Source organism: Lampetra planeri, chromosome 22, assembly GCF_965212315.1.
Source record: "Lampetra planeri chromosome 22, kcLamPlan1.2.h2, whole genome shotgun sequence".
Classification (NCBI taxonomy): Eukaryota; Metazoa; Chordata; class Hyperoartia; order Petromyzontiformes; family Petromyzontidae; genus Lampetra; species Lampetra planeri.
This window is the reverse complement of record NC_136128.1, coordinates 11396591-11409875: the sequence shown is the minus strand read 5'-3', so window position 1 is coordinate 11409875 and position 13285 is coordinate 11396591. Positions and strand designations below refer to the sequence as shown.

Below are 13285 nucleotides of genomic sequence, written 5' to 3'. Positions count from 1 at the left end.
ATGTGGGGTGAGACGGGGGTTGTCAGAATGGGCGGGTTCTCTGCTGAGTCCGCGTGGTGCGGAAGGGGTGAATAGATGACGGTGTGGGGGTGAGTGTGGGTGGTGAGAAAGGGTGAGTGTGAGTGGTGGAGTGGGGTGAGTGGGGAGGCGTGGGTGGCTGAATGTGTGAGTTCATTGATTCGGGTGTGTGTGGTGCGTGATGAATGCAGGTATGTAAGTTGAACTTCTTTCGCGCCGTACATAGCCAACCGTGCTGAGCACAGGCCTAGTGGGGTAATGAGTGGGAGGAGGGTGAGTAAGTGGGGTGAGTGGGGGGTGAGTGGGTGGGTGTAGTTGGGTGGGTTGGGGTATAGCGGAATGATGGCCAAAGAGAGTTGGGATTAAAGGTCATCTTGAACGAACTTGGTGGAAATCATCGCTGTCGGCATCATCATAATCAGCAACAGCATAATCTGTTTATATCATGGTCAACAGTGCCAGCAGCATAATCATAATCATCACCATCAGCAGCAGAATCAACACAGTCATAAAACTGATGATCATCGTCATCAGATGCATGACAATGATCAGCAGCAACATCATCGTGCTTAAAATCATCATCAGCAGCAGCAGCATCACCCTCACCCTTATCATCGTGATCATCATCACAGTCATGACCTCTGACATCCTCAGCGTCAGCATCACCATCAAGAATACCTTCCCATCATCATCTCTTTTCCCCAGCTCTTACAATTATAACCTTGCTCAAATGCCGGAATGTGTTGGTGACGATGCTGTTTGTTGCTGACCGCTTGACGTTTTGGGTCTTGCTCAGCATCTGTGTGAAAAAAACATATACCCATCATCATCATCAGTGGTCACGAACACATCACATCACACAAAGTATGAATTATTATTATCATCAACAAGCGTGTTCATCCATGGAAGCCTCACTGAGTCACGTGACTCCTGTACCCACCCCTACTTGACATTTGTGAAAAAAAGATTTATATATCATCGGAGTTCTCCGGTATAAATACATATTTCGATTCTGTTCAGGAGGGTCCTGCCAAGTTTTCGCAGTCGTGGGAGGGTGGGGGGGGCGCAAAGATTTGTTTTATGCATACGTACGTAAATTCCCAATCGAGTAATTTGCGGTGTCATTTTTCAAATTTGCAAATATTTGGCCACACACAAAGGCCTCTGACCTCTTGCGAATGAGCGTCACGGGAATGGGGCCATCGGGGCCCACCCCGAGCGACGCAGACGGCGCGCAGCAGGAGCAGACACCGCAGCATTCACCAGGGAGGCCAGCTCGATTCGAACCGCGAACCTCTGCGACGCTGCTATACATTTCCGCGTAGATAAGCCGCTTGGTTGAGCTATGATTTGTGGTCAGGTCGCTTCAACATCAACATCGTCACCATGATCACTGACATGACTGGCCTCCATCACCGCGATGATGGCCTTTGCCATCGTTTGATCGTCGCTCCAGCTTCAATGTGGTCGTCCCTTGTCGGTGGCTAGGAGATGTTAACTACCTCGCCTGGTATACAAGAGGTCGTGGGTTCGATCCCGACCCTGACGATGCCTGCTGCTGTATATTTGGAGTTTGCGTGTCTCTCTCATCATCATCGCGGTGGCTAGGAGATGTTAACTACCTCGCCTGGTATACGGGAGGTCGTGGGTTCGATCCCGACCCTGACGATGCCTGCTGCTGCTGTATATTTGGAGTTTGCGTGTCTCTCTCATCATCATCGCGGTGGCTAGGAGATATTAACTACCTCGCCTGGTATACGGGAGGTCGTGGGTTCGATCCCGACCCTGACGATGCCTGCTGCTGCTGTATATTTGGAGTTTGCGTGTCTCTCTCATCATCATCGCGGTGGCTAGGAGATGTTAACTACCTCGCCTGGTATACGGGAGGTCGTGGGTTCGATCTCGACCCTGACGATGCCTGCTGCTGCTGTATATTTGGAGTTTGCGTGTCTCTCTCATCATCATCGCGGTGGCTAGGAGATGTTAACTACCTCGCCTGTTATACGGGAGGTCATGGGTTTGATCCCGACCCTGACGATGCCTGCTGCGGTATATTTGGAGTTTGCGTGTCTCTCTCATCATCATCGCGGTGGCTAGGAGATGTTAACTACCTCGCCTGGAATACGGGAGGTCGTGGGTTCGATCCCGACCCTGACGATGCCTGCTGCTGCTGTATATTTGGAGTTTGCGTGTCTCTCTCATCATCATCGCGGTGGCTAGGAGATGTTAACTACCTCGCCTGGTATACGGGAGGTCGTGGGTTCGATCCCGACCCTGACGATGCCTGTTGCTGCTGTATATTTGAAGTTTGCGCGCGTCTCTCGCGCCGTGGCCGCGTGGATTTGTCTCTGGTTCCTCCGGTTTTCCCCTCCACATTTAATAAACGTGCGTCTCGAGTATTCGGCCGCTTTAAATTTGCACCTGGTGAGACCCCACTTCGTTTGGCTATCGTTTGTGATAACCAGGTCGCTTCTGAAAAAGAGCCGTAGTATAGCTCAGTGGGCATCGCCTAGCAAAAATAAACTAGTTTAGTTTTTGCTCGAACCGCGGGCGCGCCGCCGCTACCGCGTCTCCCCCCCCCCCCCCGACCATTCCTTGTATAATGGCAGGGCATTATTTATGGACGGCACGGAGAGAATGAACTCTTACAGTCGTCCTTTGTGCTGGCTTGGGGGACTCGCGGAGCCACCCACCCGTTGCATGCGGAGCGCAGGCGAGAGGCGCAGTCGCAAACTCGGGCGATATTAACGTTTAACCAAAGCCAGAGGGGGACCAGCGAGCGCCCGAACGCGTGTTTATTTGCGCAGAGTCGGGTGTCATAAGCGCTTGGGATAATTCTAACATCATGCCCATAGTGCGTGTGTCAGCGTGCGGTTCCGTGTGTCGCGTCGCCCCCCCCCCCTCGCGCGTGCGTGTGTGTGTGCGTGTGTGTGTGTGTGTGCGTGTGTGCATGTGTGTGTGTGCGTGTGTGTGTGCGTGTGTGCGCGTGTGTGCATGTGTGTGTGTGTGTGTGTGCGTGAGTGTGTGTGCGTGTGTGCATGTGTGTGTGTGTGTGTGTGCGTGAGTGTGTGTGCGTGTGTGCATGTGTGTGTGTGCGTGTGTGCGCGTGTGTGTGCTTGGGGAGGTGATGCATCGGCCAGTCATCTCAGTCATCTCAGTCAGTGGACCCGTGGCACCTGGGTCTGCCCCGTGACCTCCTGTCGGCGGGTGTTCCACAATTGACGTGGCCTCAACGTGCACATGGCCTGGCACAAGCGTCGTGGTGACACGTCACCGCCACTTAGTGGTGAATGGCGGTTGTTGTTGTTATGCTTGGGGAGCGGTAGTGCAGCGGTTTAGCGCGCTGCGCTACAGCCCGTGCGAGCCGAGTTCGATTCCTGCTCAGGGCCTACACCAGTGACGATTATCCGAACCGGTCATGGGCGTCCCCGAGGTCGACTCAGCCTCAAGTGAGTACCTGGTGCGGTGTGTAAACATCGCCACCGGGGAGACAAAGGCGGCCGGCCGTGGCGCTGGCCAACCACGCCCTCGTGTGCCGTGCAGGCCTTCGTAGGTGCTTGCTAACAGCACTTGCTCCAACAGTATGTTAAAGCTATACGGGGGATCTTAGTCTTTGTTAGACTGTATGTGTTTGGGGGGCGCAGTGGGGTAAAGTGTGGGTACTCCCCACCGCTTCCAAGATGTCTGATCAGCGTGGAAGAGTAGGCCAAAAACCCTCGAGCTCCCTCGAGTGGAGACCCCTTCCGCCAGCAGTGGTGAGAGAATTCTCACTGAGAAACGAGAGCAATGAATGGGAGAGAGCGATGCATGTACCACGCCGTGACTTATCCCGCCGTGCCGTTTGTACGCCTGCGCGTGCCAAGTCGGCCACGCTCTTCCATTTCGAACATTCCACTCGGAAACGATTTCCGGCTCGTGACATTTGTGAACCGGTAGCCGATTTTGAACAACAGTTGGCGGTTATCACTTAGCAACTTCTGAGCGTTGTTCCTAACAAATAACAACAACAACAACAACAAACATGCCACGTGTATGCGAGCTGATATAGTACGTGTATGTGGATATCAGGATTCGGTCGCGTTGTGTTGTCTAAACATAAATCAGTGACATTGTCCGCAGACTACGATTAACTTGACACTCGTTGCGTGCACAAAGACAAAGATCCCCCGTGTAGCCTGAACAGACTGATGGGACAAGTGCTGTTAGCGAGCACACCACAGACACACACGCACGTGGCTTGCCCTGGACGGCTCTCTGTGTATTAATGTGATCACGTTTTTGTATTTCCCGATGAACAGGATAGGTTTTCAGACGGGACTCAACCGTGCCCCACCATCACCACCACCACCACCCTCTCTAGCAGCTTCCCAACAAACTCTGGTGAGTGTTGTGCCGGTGCGGGCGTGGTGCTGGCCACCCACCCCCTCGTGTGCCGTGCCGGCCTTCACAGGAGGTGCCCGCTCACAGCACTTGCCCCGACAGTCTGTGAAAGGCTATACAGGGGATCTTTGTCTTCGTTGCGTTAGTAGTGGGGGAGCCGTGGCGCAGTGGTTCACACATTGTGCGAGCAAACCCGATGACCCGAGTTCGAATCCCTGCCTCATGACCAACATCATCAGTGACGAACATCCGAACTGAGTCTGGGCCTGCCCTAGGTCCATTTAGCCTCGAATTAGGAGCCCGAATATCTCATCGCATCGCTCTCTGGCCCTTTGTTTAGCCATTTAGCTCCACTGATTCGTAGCCGGTGTCGAATTAACGACGCCCAATTTGTCTCGCGACGGCGGCGTTCGCTGTGTTCGTGGTCACTCACCAACGCGGAACAGAGAATGGGGAGTGGGGGGGGGAATCTCCAAGCAAGCCCCCCTGCTGCGATTCCGCAGTGCCCTCGTGTTAGCGACGGTGCGCTGTAACAGGGTAACAAGGATCAGCCATGGCTGTGATATGTTGAATACACGGTGCCTATGTGTTCGAGCACGGATCAAGCTTTGTATCGTTAGCAATCGGTCGGTTCCCGTTTAATCGAGCATGGGATCGTTTAAAATACATCGATTCCCGTATTCCTCATGTGGGCAAAGCCACGTTCCATTAATGTGAAACATAATTTACAGCTCTTTGCTGGTCATGGAAATTAACCATACTTCGCCATTCTGGTCCATGCGAGGCTGAGTCGACCTAAGGGAAGCCCAGGACCGGTTCAGATAATCGTCACCGGTGTTGGCCGTGAGTGGGAATCGAACCCGGGCCGCCGGGTTCATAACGCAGCACGCTAACCGCTACACTACCGCCTCCCCATGACAAACACACACAGGCGCACGCAAGCACACACACAGACACACACACGCACATACGCGCGCGCACACAGGCAGACAACTAAGCTCCTAATTGATGAATCTTCAGGCATCTCCCATCACTGCGAATCCCCGGAGAAGCCCCTGCCTGCAAGGGGAGTGACACAGTCAGCAAACCGATGCAATATTTCCCCGTTGTCTGCCAGGGCGTCGCAAACCAATTTGGCCACAGCGTCCCCCGCTCCAGCGAGCGTAGAACTTGCAAACGAAGGCTCCCCGGGGCGATGACTCGAGTTAGGGATTTCATTGATATTCAATGAAAGGTTAATGCTGTTTCTTTAAGAAGCCATTTGGCGGTATGGGTGGGTGGTTGGTTGGATCCGTGGGTGGGTGGGTGGGTGAGTGGATGGGTGAGCGAGTTGGTGGATGAGTGGGTGGGTCAGTGGTTTGATGGTTGAGTCGATGGGTGAGTGGGTGGGGTGAGTTGGTGGGTGGGTGGCTGAGTGGGGGCATCGGTCAGTTGATAGGTGGGTGGTCGCGTGAGTGTGTTGGTGAGTGACTAGGTGGGTGGGTGAGTGTGTGGGTAGGTTAGTAGGCGGATTGGTGGGTAGGTAATTTGGTGGGTGATAGCTTGAATGGTTGGTTGAATGAATGGGCGGGGGGAGGGTGTATAAGTGGATGGGTCAGTAGATAAGTGGGTGGGTGATTGGGTGGGTAAGTGGGTAAGTGGGTTGGTGGGTGTGTGTGTGTGTGGGGAGACAAGGTCTGATCTTTCTGGGGAGTGAATCCAAAGTCACAGCTAACAGCCAACAAGGTGCCACTGTCACGGAGATGCCAAACCCGGACGTGGCAGTCAACTCTTGGGGACAACTTTCAAGCCTTCACGATGTAAACTTGCACGACGATAATCCTCCTGCTCGCTCTCCGCTGCCTTCTAGAGCCACGAGTCAAGGGGTTCTGAATGAAATAATGATACGTTTTGCTAAAAACTACGCTTCAATTGCGCTGCCACGTGAGTTCAGTTTTCAAGATACTGATAAAGTCGCTAGACTCACATAAAACGCCGTAATCCCACATCGAGACCCAGGCTCACAACAGAGACCCATAGACTTAGATTGAGACCGATATAGCCGCACAGAGGCCCACAGACCTACACAGAGACCCATCGACTCACGTAGAAACATGACTGTCGATGACCTCTATCTGAAATCATTGTATAGAGCGTCTAGAGGTGACGCTCGCATCCATACGCAATACAAGCTCACGCCGTGTTGTACTGCACTACCGTGTGTCCTGCCGCCTCTGGCGTTGATTATCGGGGGCTGCGCCTGGATGATTATTTCACAAGACGCAGTCACAGGCAGCTGAGTCACGTGCGTGTCTGCGTGGGGAGCGGTAGACTCGTGGTTAGTGCGCTGTGTTGCAGATCCGCCGACCCGAGTTCGATTCGCAGTCACGCGACATCGGTGGGACGAGCGATCGATCTGAAGCAGTCCTGAGCCTCCCCTAGGTCGACTCGGTCGTGCCGGTCTTCATCGGTGCCGCTCGCTCACACCACTTGCCCCAACAGTCTGTGAAGGCTATACGGGGGATCTTTGTCTTTTTGGGGTGTAGTAGTGTCACGGTAAGCGCGCCGTGCTACGGACCCGGCGACCCGAGTTCGAATCCCAGTCACGGCTACATCGGTCCTGGGCCTCCCCTAGGTCGACTCGGCCTTAAACATTGCCAGTGGGGAGACACAGGCGGCAAGGGGTCGTGGCGCTGGCCACTCCATGCTCTCGCTCTCTCTCTCGTGTGTCGCGTCGGCTTTCACCGTGGGTGCTGCCCGCCGATAACATTGCCGTTTATATTCAAGGCAACAAGGGGATAAACGCGTTCGTCAATAACACTGTGGGGGCCTTAACACACAAAACATTATATAATAGGCAACGTTTCGGGCAATGAGCCTTCTTCACATAGCACATGAGCATTGACACGTCACTTCCTCGGGGTGTGTGTATCGATGTTGGTATCGGGGAGTGTGTATCGATGTTGGTTTCAGGGTGTGTATATCGATGTTGGTATCGGTGTGTGTGTGTGTGTATCGATGTTGGTATCGGGGTATGCGTATCGATGTTGGGTACCACTTTGACCCGGCCTTGGTCGAAACCTCAACTTGTCATCGCGACACTCACGCAGACGGGACAATCGTGGAGAGTGGACTGGAGGAGGTTTAGTGGCAGGGGTAGTAGGTGGGTGGGGTAAGTGGGTGGGGTAGGTGAGTGGGGTAGGTGGGGTGGGGTGGCTGAGTGAGTAAATGTGGGACGAGTCTCCGGCTGGATGAGTGAATGTCGTAGTGGTGGTGAATATTTCGCAACGCTAACATTTCTGTGAAACTGTCTTGTCTGCCCCCTCCACCCTAGACCCCATGCCCGCACCCTCCACCCCCGCCAGCCCCTCTCACCCCTGCCCCAGACCTCAGAGTCCCCTCGGCGCAACGATGCTTCAGGCGACGAGAGAGGAATGGGTGAGTACATAGGGTGAGGTAAGTGAGTGGTGAGTGAATGGGTGAGTGAATGGGTGAGTGAATGGGTGAGTGAATGGGTGAGTGAAGGTGGCTCAGTGAGTGAGTAAAGAGTGTGAGTGACTAGGGGAGTGGGCGAGTGGGTGGGTGGGCGAGTGAGTGAGTGAAGGTTGAGTGAGTAGGTGAGTGAGTGAAGGGTGAGTGGGCGAGTGAGTGGGTGGGCAAGTGAGTGAAGGGAGAGTGAGTAGGTGAGTGAAGGGTGAGTGGGCGAGTGGGTGGGTGGGCGAGTGAGTGAGTGAAGGGAAAGTGAGTAGGTGAGCGAGTGAAGGGTGAGTGGGCGAGTGAGTGAGTGAATGAGTGAGTGAAGGGAGAGTGAGTAGGTGAGTGAGTGAAGGGTGAGTGGGCGAGTGAGTGAGTGGATGAGTGAGTGAAGGGAGAGTGAGTAGGTGAGTGAGTGAAGGGTGAGTGAAGGGTGAGTGAGTGAAGGGTGAGTGGGGAGTGAGTGAAGGGAGAGTGAGTAGGTGAGTGAGTGAAGGGTGAGTGAAGGGTGAGTGAGTGAAGGGTGAGTGGGGAGTGAGTGAAGGGTGAGTGAGTAGGTGAGTGAGTGTAAAGTAGGTTTGTGAGGTTGTGGAGTGTGGTGGGTTTTGGGTATAGGGGTACAGTGGTGGTTGGTGTTTCTGTTGGTGGTGATGGTGGGGAGTGGTGGTGTAGCGGTTAGCGCTACGCTGCGCTACGAACCCGGCGACCCGAGTTCGATTCCCGCTCACGGCTAACAGCAGTGACGATTTTCTGAACCGGTCCTGGGACCCCACGAGGTCGACTCAGCCTCAAATGAGTACCTGGTGTGGTGTGTAAACATCGTCACTGGGGAGATAAAGGCGGCCGGGCGTGGTGCTGGCCACCCACCCCCTCATAAACCGTGCTAGCCTTTATAGGTGCTCGCTAACAGCACTTGCCCCAACAGTCTGTGCAGGCTATAGGGGAGGGGGGGAATCTTTGTCTTTGGTGTTATGGCGTGTGTTTGTGACGTGTGGTTGTTGGGCGATGTGTGGCTGAGACTGAATTGTCATCATCGACTGCATCATCGTCATCATCGTCATCATCATCGTCATCATCATCGACTGCATCATCATCATCGTCATCATCATCATCGTCGTCATCATCGTCATCATCGTCATCATCATCATCATCGTCATCATCATCGTCATAATCATCATCGTCGTCATCATCGTCATCATCGTCATCATCATCGACTGCATCATCGTCATCGTCATCATCTTCGTTATCATCATCATCGTCATCATCGTCATCATCATCATCGTCATCATCATCGTCATCATCGTCGTCATCATCGTCATCATCATCGACTGCATCGTCATCATCATCGTCGTGAATCGTCACTGAACCTGGACCACTGGACTCGAGTCCCAGCGACGGCTGACATCAGTGGCGAGTGATCCCTGGACCAGTTCTTCATCGGCATCACCTGAGCCTGGAATCAGTCATCAACGTTGGCTGAAGCTGGATGATGGTGATAACAATGATTATATTATCATTGACCTGTGCTGAATATGCACATTTATTTTATTATCTATCAGACATCTCCGATTAGCATGGGTGGCTACGTACGGTGCGAAAAAAGTTCCACATACATGCAGAGAGGGCTATTGCCTGGAAGGTCACCTACGAGGCATGTTTCCCTTCTCGGGCACGGTGATGTTGAGGGAGGTGTTGAGTTGTTACGCTGATTGACGCATTCTATGTACGAAGGATCATCAGAACTGAGTCTCAAGATTCGTTTGCGGGAGGGTCCTGCTACATTGGGATGTTTGGCCGATTCGTTATTGAGTGCAACGGAAACTCGGTCCGGTGTGATCACGCACCGTGCCTATTACTGTGCATGACGCGATATACGTTAATTGTATATACTCGCCAAATTGCTACTCATTATGTGGCAGATGTGTATAATTACTTACAAAAACACACATATGAACACACACACGTTACCACACACACGTATACACGTGCACACTTGAATTGAAGTACAGGCACACTCATATAGACAGATACATACACACGTACAAACACACACGCTAACTCTTATACACATGCGTACAATCTCACACAAACACACCATATATCTCTGGCCTCTGGGCCATGAAGAAGTGTTGCCCGAAACGTCGTATGTGATAGATTTATTTCCTTTGAAGGCCGCGTGCAGTGCTATTGACAAACGCGCTGAGTTTGTAGTTGGTCGATAGTAAGGACAGTGCGGTCGCGATGCTGGTACTACTGGCGCGAGCGCGGGGGTCAAGAGGTCATCGCCACAGCGGATGAAGGTCGAGCAGAACGAATGGCCCAGGAACCGGATCGATGCTTTGCTGGAGCTGGTAAAATGGAACCAGATCAACTAACCAACGGATTTGGTCCCCTTCAACCAGCTTGAGCTACGCATTATATACCACGCCATGCCAAGCCAAGCCAAGCCACGCCACGATGGGTGTCATCATCATCATTGTTGTTGTGGTGTTGGGCATGGGCCTGCTGATGTCATGATGCGGGTTGACGATCACGCCGAGTAAACCGTGTAAGTGTTTAATCGTCACGCGCGAATGCGTTTGGCAGTCGTCAGGCGCGCGTGTGGCGCGTAACGAGTTTGTAACTTAAAGGGGAGGGAGATTGGCGAACTGGGGAAGACGTCGAGCGGAATGTTTTGGTCGAACGCGGTGTTTTATCGATGGTGCTCAGCGCTCGATCGCGGATTCACTCGGTTGTGTTGTGCACGTGGTGGTGGTGGTGACGATGACGACAATGATGACGACGACGATGATGACGATGATGATGACGATGACGACGACGATGATGACGACGATGATGATGACGATGATGATAATGACGACGATGATGACGATGATGATGATGACGATGATGGCGATGATGATGACGTGCACGGCGGATGAAGAAAACGCACGAAGCAACGCATCTTCTTGTTGTCAAAATCAAATTCGCGGGTAATTGTTTACACGGACAAAACACTCTGAACTATTCAAATGTAACGGCCAAACATTACCAAGAATTAGCACTACCCTCCTGCAAAGGGTCTTGAGACTCGGTTTGACTTTCTTGGGTACATGAATTGTATTATTGTTGTTATTTGTTATTTTTGTTAACTCAGCAAATGGATACTCACTGCACCGTATCGACTACCGAGACGAGTGCTGTTCATGAGCGCCTCTTAAGACGGGGAGGGAACAGCAATCAGTGGGTTGGTATGTATGTAGGTATGTATGTATGTAGGTATGTATGTAGGTATGTTGAACTTCTTTTGCACCGTACCTGTGGCCGCTAACGACGCTACCTGACCAGGCACGCTGAGTGCCGTTCACAGCAGCCGCGTAGCTATCGCTTGCTGGCGATTCTAGAAGCGTTTTAAAAAGCTTACAATACAGGGACTTTTACGAACATTCGACCTACGAATTTTCAGAGATACGAACATCTATCTGCCCGTTCGGACCGAGAGTCGTAAGTTTAACCGCCGCGCAATAGATGGCGGTGGTGCCATTTACATCTGCGAAACATGAAGAACCAGCGGCATCTACATCTACAGGAGATTATGCAACGTTTAAAGCCATTGCTCGGGTTTAGTGTACACGCCGTGGAACGCGTTTGGAATCGACAGGAGTGAAGTTGGACTTGCGAACAAATCGACTTACGAACAGACCTCTGGAGACCAACTCGTTCGTAAGTAGAGGAGTCCCTACTCTGAGGTTTTTTTCGGTAAAGTCACGTAGGTAAAAAATAAGCATCATAGAAACCCGAGTTTATTATTATTATGATCGAGTGTCCGGGCGGTGCAACTGCGCTATGAGCCAACGGACCGGAGAGAGTAAGGCAGGGGTCCAGGAGGGGGGGCAGGTGCCAAGCAATTAAAGGGGCTCGATTTGGACAGGGGGCGGGGGATGTCGTGCCCATACGAGCCACGCTTCGCCACTGTGTTCATCGTGCATCACTGTGCCTCGCCCAGCCAGATTGAGGTTACAAAAACAAAGGATTGGGTCCGCGGCAAATCAAGAGGTTCATAGAGCCAGACGAAGGCTCCTCCAGGGTCCAGTCAAGTGACGTGGTTATCGAGTGTACAGGCTGTTCCACTGCACAGTGGAACAGCCTGGGACCCACAGACTCACATAGAGACCCATAGACTCACATAGAGACCCATAGACTCGCATAGAGACCCGTAGACTCACATAGAGACCCATAGACTCACATAGAGACCCGTGGACTCGCATAGAGACCCGTAGACTCACATAGAGACCCGTAGACTCACATAGAGACCCATAGACTCGCATAGAGACCCATAGACTCACACAGAGACCCATAGGCACGCATAGAGACCCACAGATTTGCATAGAGACCCGTAAACTCAAATATGACCAATAGTAAGCCCAAAGGCACGTAGACAGATTCGTAGAGGCGCATAGACAGATACATACGTAGCGACTGAGATACATTAAAGGCGAGCCACAGTAGTGCGACTGTGGCCATGTAATACAAACTACAGACCACAGAGTGACCCACTGTGGGTCTGCGCTCCTTCAACGGAGGAGGAGGAACAGCGACACGACACGAACTCGCTCTCTCTCTGCTGCTGATGAAGCCCTCTCCTCGTGGCCAGCAGCAACAGGCCTCGACATTGGCGTCGGGCTCCTGAACCAGATCACTGCTGTCCGCGTAACTACCCAGGTAACTACAGTATCCAGGTAACTTCAGGACCTATGTAAGTACCCAGGTAACTTCAGTACCCAGGTAACTTCAGGACCCATGTAACTTCAGTACCCAGGTAACTACCCAGGTAACTACCCAGGTAACTACCAACGAGCTCGCGTCTGTGGTTCACGCTAAATTGTGAGGTTTGATATTAAATCACGTTTATTTTGTTGACAAAAATTACCGAACTCTTTCCTGTGGTCGTCTCTGCGTGTGTGTGTTAAACGTGGGGAGCGGTGGTGTAGCGGTTAGCGCGCTGCGCTACGAACCCGGCGACCAGAGTTCGAATCCCGCTCACGGCCAACATCGGTGACGAATATCTGAACCGGTCCTGGGTCTCTCCTAGGTCGACTCAGCCTCAAATGAGTACCTGGTGCGCGGTGTGTAAGCATCGCCACGCGGGAGACAAAGGCGGCCGGACGTGGTTCTGGACACCCACCCCCTCGTGTGCCGTTCTGGCCTTCATAGGTGCTCGCAAACAGCACTTGCTCCAACAGTTTGTTAAGCCTATACGGGGGGGGTCTTTGTGTGTGTGTGTTTAAATGTGAGTCTCAAACCAATCCACTTCCCCACCAACTGCGCCACCTTACCCTCATCTCATAGTGCACACCCCCCACCTCCGCGCTAGATGAGTCTGATGATTGCTAAACACGGCCCAGGTGACGTTGAGAATTCGCTCTCTTCACGTCGCATGGGACACAGATAAATA

General features: G+C 52.6%; 1 protein-coding gene and 1 long non-coding RNA gene across 2 annotated transcripts in view; one reads left to right on the top strand and one right to left on the bottom strand.

Moving 5' to 3' along the window:
- Nucleotides 1-3997, bottom strand: part of LOC144725122 (uncharacterized) — a 31261-nt gene extending 27264 nt beyond the window's left edge. Inside the window, exons 1-2 of the mRNA XM_078604594.1 lie at nucleotides 3689-3997; nucleotides 731-817 (exon numbers count right to left, since the gene is read on the bottom strand). Coding sequence (XP_078460720.1) covers nucleotides 731-817 — 87 coding nt within the window. The 5' untranslated portion in view covers nucleotides 3689-3997. The remainder of the gene's footprint in view (nucleotides 1-730; nucleotides 818-3688) is intronic.
- A 29-nt stretch (nucleotides 3998-4026) lies between these two features.
- Nucleotides 4027-12756, top strand: LOC144725027 (uncharacterized). Its single transcript, XR_013586604.1, has 2 exons — nucleotides 4027-4398; nucleotides 7712-12756. It is a non-coding gene; the product is annotated as an uncharacterized LOC144725027 (long non-coding RNA).
- The last annotated feature ends 529 nt before the right edge of the window (nucleotides 12757-13285 follow it).